Source organism: Aythya fuligula, chromosome 1 (assembly GCF_009819795.1).
Source record: "Aythya fuligula isolate bAytFul2 chromosome 1, bAytFul2.pri, whole genome shotgun sequence".
NCBI lineage: Eukaryota > Metazoa > Chordata > Aves > Anseriformes > Anatidae > Aythya > Aythya fuligula.
Window position 1 is genome coordinate 185242056 of NC_045559.1, and position 19577 is coordinate 185261632.

A 19577-nucleotide genomic window follows, 5' to 3' on the forward strand; every position below is an offset into this window, starting at 1 on the left:
GCATTTTGTCGACTTTTAATGCAGCGCTTCATTGACTTCTCCAGGCGCAAATGTTAATTTCCATTGAAGAAGAAGGAAAAAAAAAAAAAAAAAAAAGCCTAAGTGTGGTATTTTGTGCTCGTTTCCTGTCCCTGCCTTTGGATGGACAGGAATCCTGCAAGGTCTGAGCTGCACAGCCCCCGTGGCCTCGATGTTGGCATCAGTCAGTGGTGACACTCTGTCTGCAGACAGCACCGGTAATCTCCAGAGCAGCTCTTCCTCGCACTTGTAATGATCTGGAGATTATGATACAGGAAACTACTTTGCAAAGCTTGCTGGTTTTGGGCAGGAGCTCTTAATTTTGTGACAAAGACGAACAAGTCTTCAGGGAGTTGTAAATCCATTTGTCTGGTGATGTTAAGGGGCAGGTCACCTCTTCCACGGCTGCAGCCCCTGAAAAACAAAAAAGGTTCTTTTCACCATGCTACAAACAGGTTCATTCTTGGTCTTTCCTTGAATCATATTGCAAAGGAAATGTTAGCCTAACAAGTCCTTAGGGTATTTTTTATTACATGCGCATCCTCTATTACTCATAAGTTCCTTTTGTGATCTTGGTGGACATTTAAAACCTATTATTAAGTAAAACGTTGTGATAATCTTTCATTTCAGAAAATTTGTATAACAAATTCATTAAGTCTCTTAGGGAAAAAAATTCAGTACATTTTTGTATATTTAAGATATTTGTCCTTATGATTCTCCCCAGTATAAATCAAGGTGGAATTTGCTTCTCTTCCTGTTTTATGTCTCAAACAAAAATATTTTTGCATATAATAAAAAAGAAGATCTTAAGGGCAGACCAGTTTTATGTCACTGGGAAGTGCAGGTCATACTTCTGAAGGAGAAACAAAAGCAATGTATTTAAAGAACCACTTGAGTGAACATAGGTCAATGTGCAGAATTCTGGGACCAGAACTTTAGCAAAACTTTACAATTTAAGGTTTTGTAAAGGGTCAATTTTTGCTAGCTTTACTTCTTTCTTTTCCAAGAAAGATTTCCATTGTTACTTGTAAGATTTTTGACTCAGTGAAAATAATAGGATTTGCCTGAAAAAACATTGGAGCTGTAGATAAGCATGGAATTGAGATCTAAATGTTCCACTTTTTCAAGAGTTAAAAGCCAGACCTTATGTGAATTTGGAGGTAGTCTATCTGAACTGTGAGTCAAACCAAACCTCCAGATCTCAACACCTGCAAAGAAGATTTGGAGTCAGAGTCAGTGGCTTGAGCCCCTCTTTGTTAACTGGTTCAAACAATAGCAGCAGCAATGTTCCTTGTTCCCAGCGCAAGCTATTTATGACAATGCCCTTTGTTAAAGAGATTGTTCAAGGGACGGTAAATTACTCTGCCAAGCTTTAGTTATTGAGTTGAACAGAATGAATGTTTTCCTGGCATTTTCATTTACCTTGTCACTTACAAAAGAGACATATAGGTATTGTGATAGTAGGAAGGAGAAGAATAGTTAACTCTTGCTAGTCCCTTTTCTGAGAGAATGTGGTTGAAAATATGGTTGAATAATCGTAGTAGAGTCCTCCTAGTGAAGTCAACATGTATTTTTTTTCCCATCGATTTCCTTGTTGAAAGCAGGAACATGTCTTGTGTAAGGGTTTCCTGATAAGAGAATTTCAGCTCACATCCCATAACTACTTCTCCTGAAATGCCCTGAAAATAAAAACAGACGTACCAGCAGTAGAGATGATGCTGTAATGAGAAAAAGGTACTTGAACTGCCCTGGATTTTAAAGGAGGTATTGAGCTCCTACTTTTGGTATTCTACTGAAGTTGTTTAGATAAAAGTAAACACAGGAATAATTTGAGGACGATGTCTAGCTTTCATTATAAATAGGCTTGATCAGTTAAGCTGTATGCATCATTACAATTTCCATATACTCCTGCAAAATTTCAGAAATTAACCTTTTCTTTTTCTTTTCTTGCAGATACAGGCAATCCATTTGTAGAGATGAACAGTGATATACCTAAAATAATACACATGACTGTGGGAAGAGAGATGATCATTCCATGCAGGGTCACAGCACCAAACACTGCTGTCACTTTAAAAAAGGTACTGCTATCTGAGAATACTCTGAAGGTGTTATTGCTGCTATGGATTCTGCTTTTTTTGGTTTTGCTTGGTTTTATTTACAACTATTGTGGTGATTTTGGAACATTTAAACCATTTAGTTGTTTTTAAATGAGGTTCCTAGGTGTCAGCGTGTTTAGAAATATTTCAACCTTGGAAGCTTGATGTCTTACACTGGATGGAAATTTTCTGAAGAAACTTAAGCTTTATATACCATTTCATTAAAGTTTCATCTTTATTAAAGTTTAACTTCTCAAGAGAAAGGTTTCTGAAACCCAGGAGGGAATTTCTTGTTAGGAGATGAGATTTCCTCCCACTTCTTCCCCTGCCCTTCCTCCCCTTTCCTCTCTCCCTGTCCTCTGGAATAGCCTGGAGATGTGCTGAGGCTGCACAAGGCATTTCTTCAAGACTTTGCCATTCACCTCCTCTCCCCCCTCCCACTCCAGCAACTTTGCTATCTACTTTTACATACAAATGTACTTATCAGACAAGGGATGGCTTCTCTTTGTAGGGCAACATGTGCAGAGTTTGAGATGGCGTGAGCAGTTACAGAAAATCTAGATATTTTTCATGTTTGGGGAACATTTTTCATGTTTTCATTTCTTTCCTAAGTTGCTTGAGAGTTACTTGGAGAGCTAACTGATCTTCATATATGTAGTAAAGTACCTTGTGCCAAGACAGAGAGGTGCCTCTTTTTTAAAGTTGCTTTGTTTGGCTTAAAAATTAGGCAGAGGTGCCAGTGATGTTTTGTTTCTAACAGAAACAAACAGAAATCTGTGCATAGTAACATAAATATTCAGCCTTGATATAAGGAAGAGATTTTTCTCTTCTTTTTCCTTTTTTGTTTTCTTTTTTTTTTTTCATTTCTATAGAATAGCATGCAATTGCCAAACAATACCATTTTGCAATGCTTATCCAGATCAATACAAGTCTTTGACCATACTTTGACTACAGAGGTTTACACCAGCCATAGATTTGGTGCTGTGTTTGAACTTGACATGGAGGTTTAAAAATTTTACCCAGCCTTTGTTAACATTGTGCTTTGCTAAAATTGATACTGATTATACCTCAGTTTCCAGCTGCTAAACCACATGGAAGCAAGCTAAATACAGAGAAAGGAAAGTAATCTGACCTAAGAAATGTATCTGCAGTTATATACGCAAACACACACACAATTTTCTAGCAAGAACTGTATCAGAGATGTGCATGGATGATGCACAAGATTCTGTGGCTATAGAATCAAAAGTAAATGAGGCTTGGCCTTCTATAAGGTGCAGGATGTAAAGCGAGAACTTATCTGGACATTGTAGTGTTGCATCGGAAATCTCAACATATTCAATTCCTAACTGAGAAAATTCCCATCAGCATTCTCTCTTATGAAATAATATAAAAGCAAACTTTATTTGGAGGAGATTGAGGCATACCTACTGTCTTTTCTCACTGTCGGCTTGCTTTTAGCTTGGGGTTGCAGTGTATGATACATCTTCACACCATCAAAACCAGATGTAGTAGTCTGGGAAGGAGAAAGAGGAGGTGGAGCCAAGTCTTGAAAGAAAGGATTGGTTGCTTACATGTTTTGCATTCCAGGAAAAAGAAATGTGTTCCCTAATTCATCCCAGAATTTCCTGAAGTATGTAAGCTACAATGCATTACATCATATCTTACTTTATTTATCATCTGTGACACCCATGTATGAAGATTCCATCAAGTTTTTGCTCTCATAGTAATTAAGGGATGTGTTAAATGCATTTCCCAGCTGCAGGCATACTGCTCCTGTAGAGCTGGCAAAAGCTATTCTGTGTTTTCCATTTAGCAATAAAGGAAGAAGTCAGTGTCCCCATAATGCAATCCCCTGGAGCTGGAAAGAAAGACTGAGCATTAGAGCCATTAGAATATGGAATATATTTTGTAATATCTCTCTTCTGAAAGAACTCATTGGTAAAGTCACATGAATACTGCCTCCAGCATTTTGTTCTTGTGAAACGCTAGTTCTTAGCAGTTGTGGACCAGTATGGGAAAGTTTTATTATTCGTTTTCAACATTACACATGGTTTTATTACTAAAACTGCATCTTTACATTGCTTGACCCTTTTGAGATACTGTGCTGTTCTAACTTCCAGGCTGAACATCTCTACAAATTGTATGGTATAGCATGGTAATCATATGCAACATCTAAAAAGTCTTAAAAGTCAGGAAGGAAAAGAGAATGAAACTTTTCATTCCTATTTTAAATCCAGCCTTCAGGTCCTATTACAATCTATATCTGCAACAGCTGGTGGCCCTTTCTATTCCTCACCATATGATGACCTGTAAAATCAATTAATTATTTTGCTATATTTAATAGAAATATATCCAGAATCTTTGAAACCATCATCCCTATCAATATGATTCTGGCAGCCTCATTCAAGATCCCTAAAATATGATAAAATTTGTTGCAGCTAAGGAATGGACTTCCCTTGCTTCTTCCTTTGCTCTTGTCTTACTAAAAAGAGAAAATGTCTTCCTTTGGTACAATGATTTGATCCCTCTATTCACTCCCCTTTTGGAATTTCTGTCATAAAATCAGCAACACCCTTTATAAAAAAGGAACCCCAAGGATGCTGAGAGCCAGATATTTGGGCAGTCTGATTCTTAATAATGCCAATTCCTCCTTCCCACACTGGTGGAAGGGGAAACATGAAGAAAAAAAAAAAAAGCAGGCGTTCAAGACTAATTACAGAATCACAGAATCACAGGATGGTTTGGGTTGGAAGGGACCTTAAAACCCACCCAGTCCCACCCCCCTGCCATGGGCAGGGACACCTCCCACCAGGCCAGGTTGCCCAAAGCCCCATCCAGCCTGGCCTTGAGCACCTCCAGGGATGGGGCATCCACAGCTTCTCTGGGAAGCCTGTTCCAGTGCCTAATATTCCAGTGCCTAATGTATGTTTTTTGCTATACTTTCATCTGGCTCTTTCTAATACAATCTGTCTTTGGAGATGTGGGGAACCAAAACATGACTATGTACTCTTGACCATATATATATACCCCAAACCTTGTGGTAGTACTATGTTAATACCACTTGGAACCAAAAAGGTTCAGTGGCCAGTGCTGAGCAAAGAAGGAGGCACAGGCTGTGCCAAGAGAAACTGAAGTCTAGTTTGAAACAAAGAAGGTTTCAAAGAGACAAAGGTCAAGACTGTACAGTGTCTTGGCTTATGCAGATAAGTATGTAGACAGTAAATTCCAGTTTACTGCAGCCATTACAATGAACTGCTTCTCTGAACACCTCTCACTATCTGCTGGTACCCATCTGTAACCTATTATTTCAGCTGATTTTATCCCCTGCTGCTTCAATGGAGACGGTGCTGTTCCAGCACGAAGTTACTTCATGGATTTTCTGCTTCTGCCTATGATGATCAAATGCCCAAGTTCTTTGACAAGGCCTTGAGCTACTTGTCCTTGTCTTGTCATTGGGGTGGACCAGGTGACCTCCAGAGGTCTCTTTCAACCTCAGTTACTGTGTGGTTCTGGGATCCTTGTCTTGTACCATCCATGCAATAATCATGACAGTGATGATGCCATATCACTAGGTGGTGGCCTACAAGCTGATGTCTCTGCTTCGGGTAGAATAAAGCCCTAAATATTTCTGCAAGAGCAGGAAATAGGACATATGAAACCCGGGGGGTGGCAGAAGAGAGCAGCATGGAGGAGAGCTGGGTAAGAAGCAGACATAAAGGGGAAAGGTTGAGCTATGAATAGGCATGAGGGTGAGCATCCAGCCTTTGCCCTGAGACAAAATCCTGGCATTTCTACCTCCTGACATGGACTTGTGGCAATATCTTGGTTTTAGTATCTTGATATCTTTAGTATCTTATCCAGAGAACAGCTGTGCCATAGGGGTCTTTTGCTAGTCTATGGACTTCAGTTTTCTAAAATTCTCCTTACAGCAACAGAAATGTGTCACTTTGCACTTTTACATAGGCAACTTTTTATTCTCATAGCCACAAGTGTACTTCTATCTGGTTTTGGGATTAAGGAGAGTAAACTGTGCAGGTAAGGGTCTGCCTCCAGGGCAGGTGAGCCTGCTGCACAACTCACAGCTTTCTATGTTGCAAATCAAGACCATATTTATAAGCACTTTATTTCTAAGATACAGACACTTTCTGGGTATTCTGGCTACTTTTACTTTCCTGAAGCAAGACTAATACAAATTCAGTAATCCATCAATTAACTTATTAATGTGGAGTTAATTTATTCCCTGGGTAACATCAGTTTAGGCTCTGAGGTTCTGACTCAACTCTTTTTTCCTGGTTTATATGAAAACCTATAGAGGAGTATGCTGTGAAGCAGTTTGGTTTCTAACAAAGCAGCAGAGGATAAATACAGCTGAAGCTCTTGAAAGCATAACTATGAACTAGTTAAGCCAAAGCTTGGATATTTTTTTTTTTTTGTTTAGACACAGGAATGGCAACAAAGCTCTTAGAGTCCAAGACATCGTTGAATGGTAGCCAACACACTATAACATAGTGGGCTTTGCTTGTGCTTTGCATGCTTATTATAAAATCTTATCAGCTGTTGTAAAGATGAGGAATTCTACTGCAGCACTTTCACGCTGGCTGTAATTGTTGTCCATTTGATTCACCATGCGTTTCTGTCGGAGGAAATGGTGTGAGATGAGAGGAGGTGATCCCAAGGGCAGCTCGTGGTGTGCGCTGAGTAGGCAGCATGGAGGGTGCCGTGCTTCAGAGAAGCTGAGCCATGCAGGAAGGTGCCAGGCAGCTGTGCCTCTCCCTGCCACTGGCAGCTGCCTGCAGTGGCTTTGGCTGTAGGAAGAGAGAGGGCTGGCCAGTACACCAGCCCTCTGCTCAAATAAAGGGGAAGGAGGAGATAAAAGGGATGCAATGGGTCTGGGAGCATGGAGAGAGGTGATAGTCTGGAAGATATTTAGGTGGACCCAGGGATGGAGGTGCATAGAAATGCTCTTTGCTTAGGGCACTGATTCACTCAAGCTCTGCTATATGGTGTCTTAAAAATATTTATCTTATTTTCAAAATAATAGTGGGATTTATTAAAGTAGAGTCACTGCCAGGCTTTGTAATGATGGTTGATCTGTGTGGTATCCAAATGGTGGCATTTATTCCATCAATAAAGCTGCATAACAACCAGAGAATTGATGTGAAATAAAAGAGGTGTTCCTGGGCCTCAGTGCTTTTGTCATGCTTTGCCATTTCAGTGGTTTTTTTTTTGTTTGTTTTTGTTTTGTTTTGTTTTGTTTTCTGTTGTTGTTTTGTTTTGTTTTTGTTTTTCTTTTTTTTGTTTTTTAATCTTATAAAATGGGGCTTAAAACTCAAAGGATGCTAACATAAAGTATCACTTGTTCTGCTGACAAAGTGGACACTTGATCCCACTTGGCAAAATTTTAGTCTGAAAAAAAAATAATAATTAATTTCAAGTCATAATTTTATAAAACATCTGATGGTTTTACACTAATTACTTATTGGGTCCTCAACTTCTGAGGGACCTAGAAGTGCTATTTTTTTTAAATGTGATGAATTCTTTTCCTCTGGAAATTTGACATACTTTGTTTCAAGGCATCCTTTCAAAATCTGTAGTCAATATGACTTTCTTCATTCAGTATGATCTGTAGTTCTCAATAAAAGTGCCCACGGTAGCCTTGCGGATTTAAAATTTGTGCTTTATGTTGTATGTAATGACTTAGAGACCTGTGCTCTGTGATCTGTCGGCTCTGGAATAAGCATCCATGTGCTTCACTTTTTTTTTTTTTTTTTTTTTAAAGTCTAGTCCTTTAGACAAAATAAACATGAGAAGCATCAGATTGAATCCTGGCAGAAATTTGTTAAAGCCACCAAATGACAGCATATCAAGTCCATTTGTCACCTCCATTGAAAAATGTGTATTTGTATCTCTGTGGTAACACCGGGACACTTAATTGCAAAGGTTCTCCAAAACGAGCACTTTAGCTGCCAACTGGAATCCAACAGAATAGCAGCCCAAGCACTGAGGCTAATGATAGTGTCAATCTATTGTGTCATAAATTACATCCTGTTATAAATAATGAAATCTTGGAAACAAATAAAACATTCACATTCTTCACCCAGGTTTTTCCTCTATTTTGTGATGAAAACGTGACTTGAAAAATCTGCATAATTAAATGTCATCCTTTCTATTTTGATTGGCATTTTTTCAAGTTTTTTTTTTTTTTTTTCTTTTCCCACTTGTTTTTATGAGGCTGTTTTGATTAGAGTATGGCATGAGGATAAGTTGTTTTTATGATGTGTGTTTGCCACTTCCAGATTCCTGGAGAAGCCCTAATTCCTGATGGCAAGACGATCATCTGGGACAGCACAAAAGGCTTCAGAATACCCAAGGCAACCTACAGATTCATAGGGCTCCTGAGCTGTGAGACAACCATTGCTGGGCATAAGTATAGCACGAAGTACCTAACGCACCGAGAAAGTAAGTAGCCTTCTACACCCCCTGTCTTTTGGAAAGCCATCTGCCCTGGTGATGTTACTCACTTTTCCTTCTCTTTATGACATACAGCCAATACAATTTTTGATGTTCAGTTGAGCACCCCTCGCCTCGTCAAGTTGCTGAAGGGTGACAGCCTGGCAATGAACTGCACTGTCACGGCAGCCTGGAACACCCGTGTGCAGATGACGTGGACTTACCCCGGACAGGTGAGTGCTGGGAATGAAAGGAGGAAATCGGGTGAGGGTTCCCATAGATCGTATTACATCTAGCATCCTGGGAGGAATTCTTCCTCAAAATGTTTGCTATGTTTCTCATTTCATCATTGTGAACCTTGCTGACATGGCTTTTAAGTGTGTTTGGTTGGTTTTTTTTTTGTTTTGTTTTTTCTTATGGTGCTTAATTGAATAGGTAAACAAGTTTACACAATGCACTCTGCTATATTGCATAACCACAAGCGAGCGCTAGAAACGTTTCATCCCTGGGAGCTTCTTTTTGACCTGGGGAAATGATAGAAATTTATCACCCTGTCCCAGGCAGGGGCTCTCTCGTGACAAAAAAGTTTTCATCGAGGTTTTCTTTCTTAACACATTCATTTAAAAGACTGGCAGACAGTCAGGCACCCGACTCAAGCATGTTTAGAAAAGATATTTTGATTTAGCTAGCCAAAATCTCATTTGTTAAGTGTCACATGAACAATCCGCTTGTTTTGACAACTACAGGAATGATCTTGAATGTGCTTCTCCTCCCCCAACATTGGGAGCATCCTCATAAATATTTGTCACTTACAAAATAACTGCCAGGGAGCCCGTGTAAAGCTGATAAGAAATTTGACATTAGCTTAAGGTTTACAACTCCCATTCCTTTCATGTCAGTTTGATTTATGCTGGTGATTCAAGTCAAGATCATTTATTATGTCACTCATTGTGTCTAATCACAAGCTGAAATTATGATTACATTATATAAGGAAGATTAATGCAATTGTTTTTTGCATACTGTAGCCATTTTCCTTGGCATTTTTTCATTGCAGAAGTAAACAACCTAGCAACAAGAAACGCCCCAAATATCTTACATTTGGTCACTGTTACATTACCAAGCCCTAGCTAAGCACCAAACTTGTGAAATTCTGCTTGGGTTTTATTTGGACGGTAACTGAAGGGTGCTCAGTGTTTGTAAGACAACAACAATGTCCTGGGTTAAATAAACTTTGAGGCCAAAGGCTGAGGGGGAGTTGCAGGAAATAACTCCTCAGGCTCACATTATCTTCAGTTCCACCCTGCTACTCCTTTGCCAAATCTAGTCACTTTTCCGTCTATAGCCTTTCCAGAATTCTCCCCTTTTGATGTTAATGCCCTCATCGTCTATACATCTGCTGCCTATGGACTCAGAACCAAGGCACCGAATTATGTGCTGCCCTTCATGTGCCCTTCATGTGCTGGCAGTCCAAGGACTTTTATGATCAATGCTGGACAAGGAGCAATGGGGAGCTGGGCATGTTTCAATGGTAGGTCATGCAGAATTGGTGACCTTCCTCTGGAAAGAACTAGTTTGGATGCTTCTGCAACTTGAATGGAGATAGGAATGAATTGCCAGATAAAGTTACTTCTCATTTTTATTTTTGACTGTCTGGAAGTATTAGTTTTTATCAGGTTTGTCCTGTGCAAAGGGATCTGGATACATTTTTTGGAGGTTTGGTGGCAGAACAGTAAAATTAAAATCATTCATAAACATTTGATTAAGCTCTTTCTTGTTCATTTTTTCTTTTATAGACAAAGAAGAGAGGGTCCATAACACAGCGCATTGACCGGAAGAATACAGAAGCCAATATTTTTTACAGTATTCTAGTTGTTGACAGAGTGCGTGATATTGATAAAGGCCAGTATGCCTGCCACGTGAAGAGTGGGCCCTCAATCAAATCAGTTAACACAACAGTCATCGTTTATGGTAAGAAATACCTTGAATTTGTAGAATACTGAGTGTTCACTTACCAAGTTCAGTCATACGGTATTTTTGTACCTTGACACAAAGTGTGAATGAATTTCTAGTATGGTTATCGTGGATAGAAAATGGAGGAAGATAAGAGAGAACATGTACCTTTTCTTCCATGACTGTTTTGCCTGTTTGGCAATGGACACATTAATGTTCAGTTTGATCACCCTTGTTTTATAAGTCCTGCGATGATCCTGTCTTCAGTTCTGACAGTTCCAGTTCCTCTTCTACAATACTTATCTACTGCTTACTATGAAGCAAAAGAAGGAAAAAGACAAAAAAAAAACAAACAAAAAAACCCAAAACAAAACAAAACAAAAAAACAACAACAACAACAAAAAAAAAACAGATAAGCTAGCTCTATGTGGAGAAGATCGCTGGTAAACCATTCACAAAACCGAAACAAGCATAACATACTGCAACTCACTAATGTGGTTTTACAGTGGGAGCCTTAAATAAGTTCTCTGTGGTCTGACCAGGCTTCCTGTGAGATCTGGAAATTCCCTGTGTTGTTTCAAGCTTATGTGAATTAGGACTTTTGTGCACTGAGACTGCATGAGAAGCTACCTTCTTTGTGGCATCCTGTTACAATTATGATTATGTAGGATATTCAGAGCACTGTTGGTATTAATATCCAAATGGTGGCTCCTTGATGGCAGACAATTTGTGGTCACAGTATTGATTTGTTCCACAGTTTAGGTGGTCTACTTTTTCTCTCTCATCTGTAATTGTGGTCTAAGCACCAGATGGTGGTATTTTCAGGGAGTATTTCAAGTACTTTTTCTCTATTTAACCCTTGGACTAAGATGCTGGGAACGTTGGATGAATCATTATTTTAACTTCTTATGTTCTTAAATAAATAAGCCTGAAGCTATCAAAAACTAAGTTTTAAATTAAAACTGAATTCAGAGAAGCTGAAGCTCTTGAAGCAAGCCTATAAACTCATATTCACATAAGCAGTCTCATCTATGGGATGCTCATTAGAAAGAGACAGACTGAATAATGGTTTGCACAATCAGAGTTCAAGTATAACCTAATTCATGTAATGTAACTATTGAGTTATCTTGCCCATGTTAATTTCAAAGTATGCTGCAAATATCACTAATATAACTAAATACTGCACTCATTTAATAGATATACAGTATCTATATACAATTCATAATGTGAGTAAATATTGCACTGTGGGTACTGTCAAAGGACACTGAACCTTTTTTTTTTTTTCATGTTTTAAATGTTTTGATTTGTTTAATTGCATTTTGGGAAGAAAAAAAAAAAAGTGTTTTTCCAATATACTCTATAAATATTGTGGTTTTATTGCTTCTGGTAAAACCCATCGATTTGTCAGAGTTTGAAATATTGGGCAGTACAACTGGAAAAGAATGAATTCCAGCAGGTTGAGACTGTTCCAATGAAGTGATAAAGATTTGTTTGTTTGATGAAACAGCTGTTTACCGATGACACAGAAAGTTTCTGTCTTTTCCTTTGCTGTTTCTCTGAAGTTCACTTAAACCATCCCCAGCCAAATATTTTCATTTGGAACATCCACTGATTCTCGGCCTTTCAGGGGTGGTGGGGTCACCTGCTCATCTAGTTCAGCTTCCCACGTACCACAAACCACCTTCTTTCTTGTGCTTTGTTTTTTGACTGAAGCACAATGTGAATTTGGCTAGAGCATACCTTGTTTAGGCAGACTCATGGCCTGGGAACTGTATCTCATTTTTTTGTATGTTTGTGGTAGGTTTTATTCTTGCTGTTATCGTGTGGGAACACCAAAATTATTAAAGATCATTTTTATTTGAATTCCTGTTCTCTTTAGAAGAGTGACTCTTTTTGCAGGCTGAAAATCATGAGAACACTTTTTTCTTTTATTTCTTTAAGATAAAATGTTCATTAATTTGAAACGTCGAAGAAAAACTGCGCTGGAGGCTGTAGCAGGAAGAAAGTCCTATCGTCTGTCAATGAAAGTGAAGGCATTTCCTTCTCCAGAGGTTATATGGTAGGACAAGTTATTTCCACATATGTACTCTGGACCTTTGCTTAAATGAAAAATATTCATTTTTAGACCCTTTAAAATGGCAACAAACTGGGAACAATACAGTTTTTGATTTTTATTGGACTTTTCGGGGTCTGGCTGAGTTTTAAAAATTTAAGAGAACATTATCTTCAGTTTGGAAGTGTAAAATAGGATGCCTGGAAACTTTAAAGTTCAGACCCTCAAACATATTAGATATGCCTCCTGTTGAAATCAATGGACACTCTACAGCTAAATCCCTCTACCAATATTTTCTGTTTTACCTAACTTCATGCAGACCCAAATATGAGAAATTAGTTTGTCTGAGTTCATTCATACAACCATGCACTACTAGAAAAGCTGTGGAAGATGGCTTTACTATATGGAGATCTGTAGGTTTTAGATCTGCTTTAGTGACCAGAGTTTTCACTTTGGCTAAAGTATACTGAGATAACAAATCTTTTAAACTTTTTTTTTTTTTTTTTCTATTAACTCAACCACCTTTCTAGAAAACAATGTTATCTATTCATAATCTCAAGGTGTGTTTTGTGTGCGTGTTGTTGTTTGTTTTTATATAATTTTAAATAGTAATAGTTCTGGTTCAATTCATTACCCTTTAACAAGCAGTCTATGACAAGAATGATTAAGAAAACAAACCATATATACACAAACAGTAAGTGTTCATGCTTCTCAGAGCCAGAAATTATTTTTGCTCCAAATGTTTTGTTTTATTTAACTTTCTATTCTGCATTTGCAGCTCCACATGGAAAATTAAGGGACAAAAGTGCAGCTGATACTAGCCATTTACATGGTATTTTTGTCTTTTTAATGATTGAGCTTGTTGACTATACATTTAGACCCAAAACTTCTGAATACAAAAAAAAAAAAAAAAATCCATTTGATAATAAGAATACATATTTATTGCTGTGAGGTTTGTCAGTCACTGGAACAAGTTGCCCAAAAAGGCTGTGGTTTCTCCATCCTGTGAGATGTTTGAAATCTGACTGGACATGGTCCTGGGCAACTAACTTGCTGACCTTGCTTTGAGCAGGGGGCTGGACCAGGCGATCTCCAGAGGCCCATCCAGCCTCAAATATTCAGTGGTTCTGTGAAATATGTGTGCAGTGAAATGTCTAAATCTATGGTCCTTAGACACAACTTGGAGAAGAGGAGGCTGACGGGAGACCTCATCACAGTCTACAACTTCCTCGTAAGGGGGTGTCGAGAGGCAGGAGACCTTTTCTCCATTAACACCAGTGACAGGACCCGCGGGAACGGGGTTAAGCTGAGGCAGGGGAAATTTAGGCTTGACGTCAGGAGGGGGTTCTTCACAGAGAGGGTGGTTGCACACTGGAACAGGCTCCCCAGGGAAGTGGTCACTGCACCGAGCCTGTCTGAATTTAAGAAGAGATTGGACTGTGCACTTAGTCACATGGTCTGAACTTTTGGGTAGACCTGTGCGGTGTCAAGAGTTGGACTAGATGATCCTTAAGGGTCCCTTCCAACTCAGGATATTCTATGATTCTATGATTCTATGAACTTTTAATGCTCCTTCAATGACTGAAAAAGTTTTCTGTAAATATTTACTAAAACACAGGAATCAATGTAATTAAGTCCATCACCGCGGTGAATTTTGGTTGCACTCACATTGAGCTTCATACAGCAACCTACAAAAATGTGGTTTATGCCGTAATTTACCTTCTTTAAAAAAAAGAAATGTTCTGCTTATTCAGGAATCTGTTTGTGAGCAACACTTCGTACTTTCTGTGTTGATTTTCTGTTATCTTTAAAAACATTCACTTGATAGCAGGATATCTGATTCTTAAGTTCTTATCTAATCTACTTACTCTTCCTCTTCCTAAAATCACAGCTGTGCTTAGGCTACAGTAATACTTTGTCCTGGGATGTATTCTGAGGTCATAAGAAATGATCAGTGCTGGATGACGCAACCTTTATTTGTGTGAATGACTTTTGGCCAAAATGGTCGTCTTCTTGACTAAATGGCAGCAGAAGTATGGAAGGCTGGGATCTTTAGAGATAGAGTTGTGATTTTTAGCAGCTCTCAGATGTTATAGAATCCTGTCATATAAATTTTCATGTATAGAAAGGTATTCTTCAGAGTTGTCCATAAATATCAACAATCTGTAAGGAAAGGATAATCCTCTGGTAAGCAGAATCTTGGACAGTAAATTCAATCCTTGCTCAAAGATCAAGAAATGTTGTGAAATGAAGAAACACAGGCTGTTAAAGCAGCACTATTTTTCAATTTTTTTTTCATTTCTGGACTTCTTTTAAACAGGTTAAAAGATGGGCTACCTGCTGCTGAAAAGTGTGCCCGGTACATGGTTAAAGACTATTCATTAATCATCAAAGATGTTGCTGAGGAAGATGCTGGAAACTACACTATAATATTGAGCATACGACAGTGGAACTTGTCTAAGAATCTTACAGTCACTCTTAAAGTAAATGGTAAGTTTACAGCATGTTCCCACACTTTTTCTGAACATAAACATCAAATTTTCGTTGAACAGTTGATCTTGCATGGCCCAGGACATTGTGCACTTTCTTACTGACTTTCATGGACACAAATCCAAGCCTCATGTGTGGGGTGATGGACCCTTCTTGAAATCAGCAGACAGACACTGGTTTTCATTATAAGGGTTTCTGTCTTTCACAGTCACATACTTGTTCCTGATGACTTAAATGTGTTAGTAACCACTCATCTGACTCAACTTATTCCTGCTGTTTTTCTTTGTCCTCCTGGGGATTTTTATTTTTTTTATTACTCACCCTGCAGGAATGTAGGATTTTCATGATCTTGTAACACATTGGAAATGAGTTGCTTTTAATAGCTTTCCAATTTTTACCCTTTACAGTGAAACCCCAGATATACGAAAATGCTGTATCATCATTCCCTGATCCCAATCTGTATCCACTGGGCAGCAAACAAGTGCTGACATGCACTGTGTATGGTGTTCCTCAGCCAAAAATTACATGGATGTGGTACCCCTGCAGACAAAACCATTCCAAAACAAGGTAGGACAGCTTCGTTACTTACACTTAGCTTGTCTTCCCTTCCCTTATATTTGGATATTAACTTAAGAAAAAAGCTTACCATGAACATTTGTAGTTAGTAGAGTATGTGTTACTTTATTTTTAAGTAAGCATGCAGAAAAAATTGACTTTTTGTTTTCTGCATCATTATTTAAAAATAGGGTGTAGAGTCATTGTTTTGTACTGTTGCTTACTTTTATTTACAGTTCATTACTATTCATGCATGCAGTGCTCGGAGGCCATAATTGCTTTTTGATTTTTATGAGGGAAGACTTGCAGGCAATGTCTTGCAAAGTGCTCATACTTTCTCAAGGAGGAGATTTCCTTGCTTACCTCCATGCTTTTGTCACAACACTGTGATTCTACTCTGAGGTTTATTTTGAAATTCAACAGAAATAATCTTAGAGATTTTTTCTATTATGATGATCAAATCTTTCTTACAATACAATGACTCATAGGTTTAGATCAGCAAGACAAATGTGACCAGCATTCTCCAGATAATATTTCGACAGGGCAAAACATAAATGGCTATGTGCAAGCCTACTTGATGCTGATGTGGCACTTAACTAATCCTCTTTTATATTTAAGATTTCTTTTGAGCTTTTTGTGACTGATGATGACAAGTTTGTGCATGTTGACTCATTTATCCAAAGCTCTTCCTGGATCTCAAAATCTGACACAATCTTAATGATTAACGCTCTACATCCACAATGGCATTAGCATTAAGCTACTATTGAAGAGTTCAAACATCCAACATATTTGGAGCATAGCACAACAAAGATGTTTAAGAACCTAACAAAAGCTAAGGAACCAATATTTTCCAAGTCTCAGCTGAAGTTATTCACTTTACATAGGATTTAACTTTAACACTTTCACAGAACTGGGTTTTAATACCAATCCAGACAAACATTTCTGTATGTGCTTAATTTCGGGGATACAAGACACCCTGTTCAATTAAATAGGACAATCATCTTATTTCAAATTAAGGGTGCTTGTAAATTCTAGGCAGCATTTCTTGGAAGCACATGTTGCTTTTCCCATTACACCTTGCTTTGAGATTATGCAAATAAATGGCTTTCTGTGCCCTTTTCACCAAGAGGTGGCACTAGCAATCTCTCCTTTTGCTAGAATAGGTAAAATCTGAAATTCTCCATTTCGAGGACAGGTAAGGTTACCATTTCCTCTCTCTTTTATGTTATTTTTGAAGCATGGGTCGTAGAATTCTACGTAGTAATGTAAAGTGTATGATAAAAGAAAATGCAATGTCTTTTAAGTAGACAGCCCCCATGAAAGGCGTATATGAAAAAATTTCAACCTTTTAGTCTCTTTTAAGTGTTTATACATTTATGCATTCTCTGGATTGAAAACACTGGTTTGTTAGTAAAACAGTTGGATTGTCTTTGGGAGTAGGAGTAGGATTCTTACACAGTCAAATATATCCTTCTGTTAACAAGCAATAAAAATTAATATCCACAAGCAGGTGTTTAATAATGTGCTAAACTGTAGACTCAATTAAATGCTAAATGGAAGTGTGTTTGAACAGGTGATCAAAGGAGAAATGTAGCAATTTAAACATCAGTTATTGGCTCTGTTACAAGGTTGTTTCCAGACTTGCTTCCAAATTGCCTTCATAATTGTTCCGTGACAATTCTTTTTGCCCCCCTCCCCTTCCTTCTCCTTCAAACACTCATTGAAGAAGTAGTTTGGAGAACACCATTTTTAATGCTTTGCATAAGATGACTGGAGTGGCTCCCTGTGAAAAATATGGCAACAATTAAGTACAACAGAATGGCAGGAATCCCTGAATAATTGCATTTTGTCTCCTGCTCCAGGAAGGGAGCAGAAAATACTAGCTGTGCCAGCTGCAGAGCTGACGTGTGTACCGGTGTAGGTGTTCTCCCCAAAGCACTGGAAGACCCCTTAATCCCATCCTTTTCACCATTCTTCCTTCCTTGTGTGAGGTGACGCTTGCTTAAGTAACAGACTAATGATGCAGATCAGAAATCTATCTTGTTCTCCCATTACAGCTATTGCTTTGGATTTACCTGCCCATCATTAAGTTTCCAAGGCTAAAATGTTGTTCTGTTTGTATTCAGCACTAGATAATGTCTATTTTAATGCACAGGTGAAAAAATTGTACCTCAAGTTGATAAACCAACACAGGTTACCGTTATTCACCACACTGCAGTAAGACTCATTGAGTTTCTGGGTCCCATGCCAGAGGATGCAGGAAACACTCTAATTACAAATCTTTTGTTGCTGCAAAACCTTGCAGCACACAGATCTTTTGCTTCCAGATTTATATATATGCTTAATTTTACATCATTTGAGTACTATCACTGAAAGCTGGGGAATGACTTACAGTGAATAAATGAGATTTATTATTATTATTATTATTTGAAGGACTGTTGCCTATAGTCTCCGTAATAGAAACCACTAGGTTCTCTGGCTGCTTCTTTCAATTGCAGTTTCAGACAGTATTTCTGTTTCAAAAATCCTAAAAATATCTCAGTGGATTCCACCGCTTTAAAAAAAAAAAAAAAAAAAAAAAAAAAAAAAAAAAAAGTTCAAATATTCTTCAGTGCTTTGTAATTAATACAATCAATCTGCATAACCCTCCTCTGTATATTGTTCAAGACAGCAACAGGAAGCCAGCCAAATTAAACAGGTTCCATAGTTTCCTGGTAGCAAATAAAATAAATAAATAATAATAATAATAATAAAAAGCTGCAAAATTGCTCAACAGATTTAACTTTTTGGAAAGCAGAGAGACCAAGAATGTCATTAAAATTCCCTGTGCTTTATTTTCCATTAAAATAAGTTTGCTTAACCAACTCTATTACCATTAAGTAGCCTTTTGCTAACCAGCAGATACGTAACTAGATGGATAGGTGGAAAAAATAACTTCTGATTTTCATCCCAATGAGGAAACATAAAAGAGTTAAGAAAAACTGCCTGGGGAAGAAAAAAAAAAAAAAAAAAGTAGTTATTTGTTGTTGTTTTGTTTGTGTTTTTCAAGTTTATTCAGATATAGCAATTCAGATATGGCAGAGAAATGTCACTGGAGAATGGAATGAGATAAAATAAAATGAAATTAACAAAACAAAAGATTAGTCTTGCTTAAATTACTATTGTTTTTTCCTGAGAAGCTTCTTATCCAGTGTCAGCTTACTGCAGACAAAGCAGCAGATACATATATTCATTGCTCAGTGGATATAGCAGAAGATTGATGACCTCCCATCATTAAATTGTTGCTTGAGCAGTCTCCTCGGCCTCTTCCCTACCACCCTGCTGTTGCTCTTCCTGGCCTCACTTTTGCTCAGGCTGGGTTATCAGCTGAGTCTTGTGGAGGGGCAGCCACGGCAGGGCTTGCTGATGTTCCCTGGAGCCACCAAGGCTGGTCTCCACCTACAGCTCATCAGCTCCGAGGCTGCAGCATGAGCATCCCCACGCCAGGGATGTGCTTGATGCTCATGGCTCTTGACCCGAATCTCTTCAGCAGATTTGTGTTTATCTTAGGCTGGTCTGGCAGAGATTGCCAAGAAAGGCATGTGGGATATTGATGTTGCTTAGTGTAAGCACTGGTTTCCTCAGCTATGGTGCGGTGTCATTTGAGGGCAGTTTTCCTCTCTGGACATTTCCATGTAGGCAGTTCCAGAGAGACCTTCTTTGTGCTCTGCCCAGGGCTTGACTGATCAGCCCTCCAAAAACTGCAGACAGAAAAAGCAATGAAATTTTTTCTCGGGTGTTCCAGCTCTCCTGTCACCTTTCTGCCTCCCTCTCACCTTGAGTTATCAGTTATGGTTAGCCTCAAACCAAGTGTCAGATTATTAATTTTCAACCCTGCCATCATGTCAGTTTGTTATTTATTTATTTATTTAGATTTTTTTCTGTGTGCATGCATGAAGGAGAGAGAATCACAAAGGTATTGTGGA

The 19577-nt window shown here is 38.3% G+C and overlaps 1 protein-coding gene across 2 annotated transcripts in view; it reads left to right on the plus strand.

The window, feature by feature from the left end:
- The window catches only part of FLT1 (fms related receptor tyrosine kinase 1), a 106948-nt gene that overhangs the window by 22121 nt on the left and 65250 nt on the right, over positions 1-19577 (plus strand). For both annotated transcript variants that reach the window (XM_032192426.1, XM_032192434.1), the window contains exons 4-10: positions 1972-2096; positions 8411-8573; positions 8661-8797; positions 10358-10532; positions 12456-12573; positions 14888-15057; positions 15465-15624. In XM_032192426.1, coding sequence (XP_032048317.1) covers positions 1972-2096; positions 8411-8573; positions 8661-8797; positions 10358-10532; positions 12456-12573; positions 14888-15057; positions 15465-15624 — 1048 coding nt within the window. The remainder of the gene's footprint in view (positions 1-1971; positions 2097-8410; positions 8574-8660; positions 8798-10357; positions 10533-12455; positions 12574-14887; positions 15058-15464; positions 15625-19577) is intronic.